Source organism: Hevea brasiliensis, chromosome 2, assembly GCF_030052815.1.
Source record: "Hevea brasiliensis isolate MT/VB/25A 57/8 chromosome 2, ASM3005281v1, whole genome shotgun sequence".
Lineage (NCBI taxonomy): Eukaryota > Viridiplantae > Streptophyta > Magnoliopsida > Malpighiales > Euphorbiaceae > Hevea > Hevea brasiliensis.
The window spans coordinates 121,872,540-121,881,800 of NC_079494.1; the positions used below are offsets into that span (position 1 = coordinate 121,872,540).

The window sequence follows — 9,261 nt, forward strand, 5'->3', positions numbered from 1 at the left end:
TAAACTCTTCACTACTTATTAAGGCTCAAATTATGATGAGTTGAGATTACTTACTCGAATTCCTTGATCTAGAAAAAGATAGCTCAACACTCTCTAAGCTATCACCGTCACAATGGGCACCCATTACCCAATGCTATAAATAGAAGTATAAACTTGTGGAGAAATATTCTGATCACCATTCATACTAATTAATCATTCCTATATAGATATTTATTAATGAATTTTAATTTAATAATATTAGAACAACTTAATATCACGTCAAGTAGAAAATAACATAATAATAGAAAATAAGTGCATAATCCACTTGTCCTAGCTGGAAAGCCATAGGCGATCATACTGCCACGTGGAGATCGTGGGTAATTAAATGATCACTCCTACTGGGACGACGACATCAGATTCAGACGCACCTTAACGGTCGCCTTACCTTGCTTCGCAGTTCATAGGCTAGGGTCAAAGACGCCATTTTACCCACAATCTTATTCCCACTTCCAACACAAGCCTAAGCTAAGCTCACTCCTCAAACTGACAGCTCATCTACTAAACAGGCAGAACTCTCTCTCTCTCTCTCTCTCTCTCTCTGACTCTCACCATTCTTTTCTTTTCTCGCCCTCTCTCACTGTTACTGCTTACTTCCCACAGAGGGAAACACTTTCTTCCTTTCCCCTTTCTATCTCTTATACTTTAATATTCCATTGATTCCTCTCTTTACACACTCCTCTGATTCTCTCCTCTCCTTCTTCGGTCTGTATATAATATATATTTTTCGCCGGAATTCTTTTTCCGGCGAGCCAATGCAGAGAAATTTACTCTTGTACTTCTGAATCTTGCGACCATTGATTTCCTTCTCTTTCTTTCCCCGTGAAACGGAGGGAAGGTAAAGAAGATTGGAAGATATGTCGTTATACGACGCCGCGTTTCTGAATACAGAGCTATCGAAGCCGACCTCAATCTTCGGCCTCCGCCTCTGGGTGGTGATTGGAATCCTGCTGGGATCTCTCATAGTCCTCGCTCTATTCCTCCTCTCCCTCTGCCTAACCTATCGTCGCAAGAATCTCAAAACGTCGAAGCGTGCTGATACTACGCCTCCCATCTCCAAGGAAATCCAGGAAATCGTGCATTTCCCCGCAGAGAATCACCACCACCCAGTTCAAGTCCCAGAGATTCAAGTCGAGATCGGTAAGATCGAGCATCGTGTGGTGTTCTCAGACAGACCCTCGAGTGGGGAGAGTAGAGGTACTGCGAGTGGGTGCGAGACAGCGTCGTTTGGCAGTGGGAGTGTGGGGCCGGAGGTCTCTCATCTCGGGTGGGGCCGCTGGTATACTTTGAGGGAGCTGGAAGCTGCAACTAATGGGCTTTGTGGAGAGAATGTGATTGGTGAAGGTGGATATGGGATTGTGTACCGTGGGGTTCTGAGTGATGGTACTAAGGTTGCTGTGAAGAACTTGTTGAATAACAGGTAATGGATATTATTTAAAATTCTTTTTCGTCTGCTCGTTTCTGGTTTCTAGGGAAGTTTAGCGAGAGAAAAATATAATGAAAATTTGAATTCTTTTCTTATATTTACTCGTTTTCCGTTTTTAAGATTGAAGAGCATCAATAGGCACAGTAAGTGATTGTTCATCGTTCCCTTTCGTTCTGTGTGATGCTTTTTTGTTCTTTATTCTTGTCTTGCGTGTGGTAGTAAGAATATGTGCTGTAAAGTAGCATGCTTTGTGAAAGTGGTTTTAATAACTTTTTATTGTCAAAACCTTTTGCTCATGATTTGTTCTAAATATCTATAGTTTGACTTAAAATCCATTTAAATCTTTGTTACCATCATTCCTGTGCTCATGCTGATGATATTAAATATTCATCAGGGGTCAAGCTGAGAAGGAATTCAAAGTGGAGGTGGAAACAATTGGACGAGTACGGCACAAGAATCTTGTTAGGTTGCTTGGATACTGTGTTGAGGGCGCGTATAGGTATAATTAGTTATCTTCTAATGTTAGATTGTGTTCGTAGCTTATGCCTAGTGTTTCAGCTGATGTAACTGGCTAGCTGTTTTGTTTTTTAGGATGCTTGTGTATGAGTATGTTGACAATGGTAATCTTGACCAATGGCTTCATGGTGATGTCGGGGAAGTCAGCCCTCTAACATGGGATATTCGTATGAACATTATATTGGGAACAGCAAAGGGGTATGATAATTAGTACGCCAAATCTTGTTTCATGAACATGCCTTATGCATGCAATTGTTACTCAAGTTATTGATTTTAAACTTTTCTGTCAAGTTATATGTTTGATGTTCTTATTATTGCAGATTAGCCTACCTTCATGAGGGTCTTGAACCAAAAGTTGTCCATCGCGATATAAAATCCAGCAACATACTACTTGATCGCCAATGGAATGCTAAGGTTTCTGATTTTGGGCTTGCTAAGCTCTTATGTTCTGAGAGGAGTTATGTGACAACAAGGGTGATGGGAACATTTGGGTTTGTTCATTTCCTTTCTATGGAGTTTTTACTTTCATCTTTTTCCTTTCCTGAATTAGTAAATTTTAAGATAAATGAAAGCTTAAATACATGCAGAATCATTTGGTCAATTGTTGGATGTCCTATGATGCTCTTAAATAGGAAAATTAACTCCAATTTATTGGTTTCGCTAGTTATGTTGCACCAGAGTATGCTTGCACAGGAATGCTGAATGAGAAGAGTGATGTGTATAGCTTTGGTATACTTATCATGGAGTTAATTTCTGGGAGAAGCCCTGTTGATTATGGTCGACCACAAGGAGAGGTTAGTTTTGACATGTAACTTGGGAAATATTCCCTCTGCAGGTTTCTTGTTTTCATTTCTCTTTTGTTTCAAAATATAACTAGGAAATACCTAAATATTTCAGGTGAATTTGGTGGATTGGTTAAAAGCCATGGTTGGAAACAGAAAATCTGAGGAAATAGTTGATCCGAAGTTGCCTGAGATGCCTGCTTCCAAAGCACTAAAACGTGTTCTCCTGGTTGCTCTTCGATGTGTTGATCCTGATGCAACAAAGCGACCCAAAATGGGGCATGTAATCCACATGCTTGAGGCAGATGACTTGCTATTTCGTGATGTATGCACCATTTATTTTCAAATTATGAAATATAATTTTTGGTATGGAAGAGAGAGTGAATATTTCTCTGCTAATTTAGTTTTCCACTTATTATCCATTTCTTCCCTTATTTTGAAGGAACGACGAATTGGGAGAGAAAAAGAATCTTCCCATTCACGCTCTTATGGACAAGGAAATCATACTGTTGCAAAATTAGGCGATAAACAAATGGGTGAAGGTACTTCAGATGCAAGTGAAGATGATAGTATTAGGAATCTTCATGAACAAAATAGGTGGAGATAACGTCACTGGAGGACTAGGTGATCAACTAATTTAAATCTCCCAAAGTTATTGAACTTCCTTTTTTTTCCTTCCCCCACTTTTTTCCTTTTTTTTTTTTTTCAATTTTCTCATGTAGGTATTATACTGTGTTTGTTGTACCTTCAATTTGAAGAAAACAATAATCCTGCATTTGTTCTGTGCTTAGCTTTCCATATCTTTTCAGATATGTCTTACTTAAGTTGGATATAATTGTATAATTGAAAGAATTCATTCATTATTCTTATAGAAACCATACTCAGTTACATTTTCCTTTTTCAGTTTGCATATATTTATATGTATGGATGTTACCTATTTATTCATCCAAAAAAAAAAAAAAAAAACCTCTCATTCAATGTGGATTGCTTTTCCTGTTCTTCTAGTTATTCAACACATCCATCGGTTGCATGGTCAGCTTATGGCACGTTACCGTCGCTGTCATTGCCAGACGTTCATGCACGATGGATATGTTTACCAGCTAGTTTTGGTTGGAAGCATTTAGATTACCTCAACATCAGTGCTAACACTAGAATTGGATGTTGTGGTATAGAGTATAGACCAAGTAAGCAGCCAATTGTTGTATAGGAATGAAGTCGAAACCCTTTATTCATGTGATTGGGATAGACCAACCAGCTAGGCAGTAGCAAAACTCTAGTCTGGAAATGGGGCGTGTCGCCTGTTATTTGTTTCGCTATCAAAGCCAGAACATGCTATGCCCTTGGAGCAGAACGGCGACATTTGGCAGAATACTTGCTATTATGGATACATGTGGAGTGGTGAACCCTGCCGTCTTTTTTTCGCATTAGCAATCAAAGATTGATTCTTAGGTACTCGTTCGGCTTCATTTATTATTGCGAAAATTGGCCAAGCTCTGGATGTCTAACGTAGAGCCAGGCCAGCATACAGAAAATTGGCCAAGCTTGTTGATTTCGCAAGCTTTAGTTGACGATTCTTTGATGAAGAATGATGACGCATATTCAGAACCCTGCTGAAGAAAGGTCTAAAGAACAGGCATTCATATAATTTCTTGTCTAATTGTATAATTAAAAGACAATTGCAAGCATAAATTTGTCACTGATTTCTTTGTTGGGCAAGCATATATCATAAAAAAAAAATGTGAATATTTCCATACATTCATTGTTGTCATCTAATCAATGTCATTTTTCTTCTTTAAAAAAATTTAATAGGAAAATGAAAATTCCTTCTCCGTTTCCTTATTATAGAATATTATTTATTCATTTTTTTCAATCTTTATTTGATATAAATTTTATTTAATGGTTGTTTTGATCTTCGTTAATCTGATGTTCCCCAACCTAACCCTAATAATAATAATAATAATAATCAACCAGATTAGCAAACCCTGGTTCCTTTTCTGAACTACAATTCATTTGTATGAGAAAAACAACTCCCATTAAGTAGTGGGGCTTAGCCCAAAAAAGATCATTCGCAAAAACTCTAGTTAGGCCGGCCACGGTTCGATACTGTTTTCCAATTTATAAGGATTGTAAGGATTTTAATTTAATTTAATTTTTAAAATTTTTTGAAATTTTAGCTTTATTCAATCTAATTTAATTTTAGTTTTGTTTTAAATAAATTATTTTAATTTTAATTTCAATTTTAAATCCAACCTTGGCCACCTCTAATCCATAGAATTAGAAGATACTACAAACCGGAGCTGGCTTCTGGAATTATTCCATTAATAAAAAAATAAATTAGTCGGCAAATGAGGTTTTGGACTTTAGACAGAGAGAAGGCCCAAAACAATGTCGTATTCGATATAACTTGACCGACACTCCCTTTCTATCCGTTGGATTGCATGCATCGCAAATCATGCTGCTGCCTTTCCGGCCCACAACTTCTGCCCCCTCTACATCTTTCACTATTTTCTTTTTTTTAAACAATTAAAATAAGAAAATTTAGCTACAGTGAGCCAAGTTAGTGTGCGCCGCCGCTCCTAAATAAGCATCACCCAACCTAATAAATAAACGTCACATAATGCTACGGTAGCCCCAACGGTTACATTAACAAAACTGCCCATTCTTTCTATCCCACGTGTAATATCTGTGACAAATTCTTCATAACAGCCAGTGACTCCAGCATCCCTTCATCCATAAATCAACACCAGACATCTATGATTTTGTTTTGTTGTTGATGGAAAATATCAACGACTAGAGTCGAAATCTTCAACCAAGCAACCTGTAATCCGCGTTTGAGACTTTCTGCGAAATTTCAGATCTCGTGTGAGCGAGTACCGATTTAGGTACGAATCTCTTTGATCCTCACATCTCCCCTTACTTCTTTATAATCTGCTGCAAAAGAATCGGGTCTTCTTTTGGATTTTTTTTTTTTAATTGGTTTTGTGTAGATCTAAGATTATTATTTCTTCCCTAGAAGAAGCATCTACGGTTCATTTTTTGTTGTCTATTTCTGTAAATTTGTGCCGATCGATGAGGGCTTTTGTTTAATTTCGCGTTTTCGCTATTCTAATCCATAGATCTAGTGTTTTTGGTAAGTTTTTCTCGATCTATTTGCTTTGCTTATTTCTTTCTGAATAGTAATAGCCTGAATTAATTTCTTGCACTTGTTTCTTTGGGTTTGTTTATGTTTTAATTTAACAATTGGAGGCTTGAATTGAAACTCAGTTATGGGATGGATTGTTTTCTTGAAAGAAAATGAAAGATTATTTTAAATTTTTCATAGTTGAAGCTTAGGTTGGGTATAATTTTGTTTGATTGTGACCCAACTCTCAGATTTATGCCTGCTTTTATTGTACATTCAGCTTTTTTATTTTTTTTTTAATTTACTTTTGATTATTTTGTTCTGAGCTCTGATTTATTGTCCTTATTTCGTTGCTTTCTTAAACCCGTTTATACTGGATAGATTGTTGTCAGGTTCAATTGGAGTTGAAATTTGACTTACGGGTTCTTTGATATGATTTTGATGTAATATTTCTGAGGAAACAAATGGAAGATTCTGGAGTTGTAATTCCATTATTATTGTTCTCTTCTGGATTAATTTGTTAGTTCTTTTAATTAATAGGTCCCGTGTTGATAGTGTCACAACTTCTCAATTTCTCTTGTTTAGGTTCTCCCTGCTTACCAGTGATTCTAGATCCTTCATATTTTGTACTAGTATTGTTTGATCTTGTACGATTCAGCTCAACTCATGGAATTAGTGTCGCATTTAGCAATAAGATTGATGGTTTTTTTATGCAAACTTCTTGCAGTAAATAATCAAGATGAGCAGACCCCAGGAACCACACCGCCCTTTCTTCTCATTCGGGAATCCTTTCCGCATGATATCACCAAAGGGCTCTCAATTGTCCCCAAGGCTTCTTTCCTTATTGAATGCCTTTGAGGAAACCTTGGCAGAGAGGTTGAGGAAACTTCATCCAAAGGATAAGAATGATGTTCTTAGCTTACCATGGATGAAATCTGCAATGGAATCACTTTGTGAGACTCATACTGACATAAAGTCCTTGATTACAGATCTTGAGCTCCCTGTGACTGACTGGGATGAGAAATGGATAGATGTGTACTTGGACATCAGTGTGAAGTTACTTGATATTTGCATTGCTTTTAGCTCCGAGCTTTCCCGGCTTAGCCAAGGCCATCTCTTACTTCAATGTGTGCTTCATAATCTGGAGTCCAACACTCCAAAGCAATTTGTACGGGCTTGTTCTTCCCTTGATAGCTGGAGACAACACATTACTTCAAAGAATTTACGAGTCCAGAACTGTCACTCCATCTTGGATAATCTTGTGGAATCACTGAATCTGCCAAAGGTTAAGAATTCAGCTAAAGGAAAGGTCTTGATGCAGGCAATGTATGGAGTTAAAGTGCAAACAGTGTTTGTATGTAGCGTCTTTGCTGCTGCCTTTTCAGGTTCGTCAAAGAAGTTGTTGGATTTGGAAGTCCCAAACACAATCTTGTGGGCACAAGCATATTGTAATTTGCAGACAAATGTAAATGGGGAAATTAGAGAGATATTTTCTAGTGGAAAATTTACAGTCCTGAAGGAATTGGAGGCAGTTGATTCAATTGTGAAGAAGATGTATCCCATGATTCAAGATGGATTAGGGCCTGTTGAAGTAGAAGCATTTGAACATTCTGTTTCAGATTTGAGAACAGGTACTGATACTCTCTCTCAAGGGCTGGATTTTCTAGCAAAGGAAGTGGATGTCTTTTTCAAGATAGTTTTGAGTGGGCGCGATGCTTTACTTTGTAATTTGAGAGCATCTAGTGCTGTTACTGACCCAATGTCAGGTACTAATGTAGGAGAGCAGATTGTCAGATGAATATGTTTGGAGCTAACTATTCTAATGTATACAAATGTTTTAGTTGTGAGTTGTTTCCTTAGTTGTAAGGTCTTGTATGTCTTTATCATATTGTGTATGGTGTTATGGTATCTTGTTACTGGTTTGTACAAGTATGTGGTATGTAAGATCAACAATACAAGAATTAAGAAAAGCTTCTGTTGTTACACCATGGCATTTGGCTTGTATAATTATTATTATTATCTTTTACTCCTTTTCCATTTTTTTCCAAATCATTGGGGAACTGTCATTGGATTTACATAACAATTATGTTTGAATTATGTGCTCTGCTGCGGAATGTGTGTGTGTGTGTATATATATATTAATCTCCATTGATATTTACTTCATTAGGTTCTTTCTGTTGGATATTGGTATTGGCAGGGTGAAAGATCTGGGCATTGAGTTTCATTCCCACTGCAAGGGATAGAACGGTAAGTCACTAAGCTCAAGAAGTTTGGTGTTGCTGGATATCAGGTGTGTGTAATCGACTCTTTCACTGAAAATAAAACTCATTTTACCTAATTTCGTGATTCATGATTAGATGTTCTGTAGGGAGTATCTATTCTATATTGATATTTTCACATTGTTGAGCCCTCAAATGTTGAATATTGGATTGTTAGTTTGATATATTTATCTGGTCTTTCCTGTCCACCAGTTTGACAATGCAAAGCCTGCATCCGGGAAGGTGTCCTAGTGTGAAGCAAAGAGGTTCCTTTGGTTTGATGTACGATCTTATGTGGTTTTGTTGTTTTGCAAATAGGCATTGAATGAACGCTAAAATGCCTCGGATCCTCGGCGCATATTTGGAATCGGACCTTTAGCTGTAGAATTGTGGCGGGGGGACTTTCTTGGCTGCCGTATGATGTTGAGCGAGGAAAGGTGAAGTCGAGAAATTACGTATGGTATAGACAATTAGACATGATGTTGGCCCTGCTAAATTTACAGACGCTAAACAATAAACGTGACGAAACTGGAGAATTTTTCGGAATTCCGTTGCCGATTGCGCATGCTCAGCGTTTTTCCTTTTCTCCTTGCCCCATTTCTTGAAGTTGCTTGTAAGTTTATTTAACATTAAAAAGAAAGTTATCCCATATCCATATCTGTTTCTAAGAAAGCTTAAAATACAAAAAGAAAAAAGACCAGAAGATTAAGGAAACGGAAGTTGGAGACTTGGAATGGTGACCAACTTCTATAGCATACGTTTTACCTAGTCAAAGTCATTAATGTCGATTTCTTATTCCAGCTTTCTTCTACTTTGAATAAATGTACCTCGCCAAGTGTGAAGGCTCCATTCTTGACCCAACAAAAATTAAAAGTCATGCTTTAATTAATGGACCATATCTGTTTAATATGTGATTTTTGACTCCAGCTGCCTAAGATCATCCATTCATTGCTGTGAAAATTCGCATCATTCGTGTAGACTAGTAATGAATCTTCCCTTTTGCCTGTTCAAAATGTTCCGTCTATGGTCATTGCCCAGATGAAAAGAATAGAATTTCTTTTACAACATTTTCGCATTTGACTTGGTAAATATCGAAAATTAATTTTAATTACAATTCTAAAA

At 37.2% G+C, this 9,261-nt stretch overlaps 2 protein-coding genes across 9 annotated transcripts; both read left to right on the top strand.

The window, feature by feature from the left end:
* The first annotated feature begins 255 nt into the window (after window positions 1–255).
* On the top strand, window positions 256–3,663 carry LOC110638016 (probable serine/threonine-protein kinase At1g01540). The gene is made up of 7 exons (XM_021788417.2): window positions 256–1,456; window positions 1,857–1,961; window positions 2,054–2,176; window positions 2,299–2,469; window positions 2,643–2,772; window positions 2,876–3,085; window positions 3,203–3,663. The coding sequence occupies exons 1-7, from the start codon at window positions 894–896 to the stop codon at window positions 3,365–3,367; spliced, it is 1,467 nt and encodes a 488-aa protein (XP_021644109.2). The 5' UTR covers window positions 256–893; the 3' UTR covers window positions 3,368–3,663.
* Window positions 3,664–5,398: 1,735 nt separating this feature from the next.
* Window positions 5,399–8,788, top strand: LOC110638013 (protein BPS1, chloroplastic). Of its 8 annotated transcripts, none has more exons than XR_002491607.2 (4): window positions 5,484–5,642; window positions 6,609–7,512; window positions 8,079–8,171; window positions 8,353–8,788. XR_002491607.2 is itself a non-coding variant. In XM_021788413.2 (4 exons), exons 2-3 carry the CDS (start codon window positions 6,621–6,623, stop codon window positions 8,081–8,083), a joined length of 897 nt encoding a protein of 298 aa, XP_021644105.2. In that variant the 5' UTR covers window positions 5,484–5,642; window positions 6,609–6,620; the 3' UTR covers window positions 8,084–8,128; window positions 8,353–8,788. The 8 variants fall into 8 exon arrangements, 6 of the variants coding, with proteins under 6 accessions (XP_021644102.2, XP_021644105.2, XP_021644107.2 ...); XR_009146596.1 differs by having other exon boundaries at window positions 8,458–8,788; XM_021788413.2 differs by having other exon boundaries at window positions 8,079–8,128.
* The last annotated feature ends 473 nt before the right edge of the window (window positions 8,789–9,261 follow it).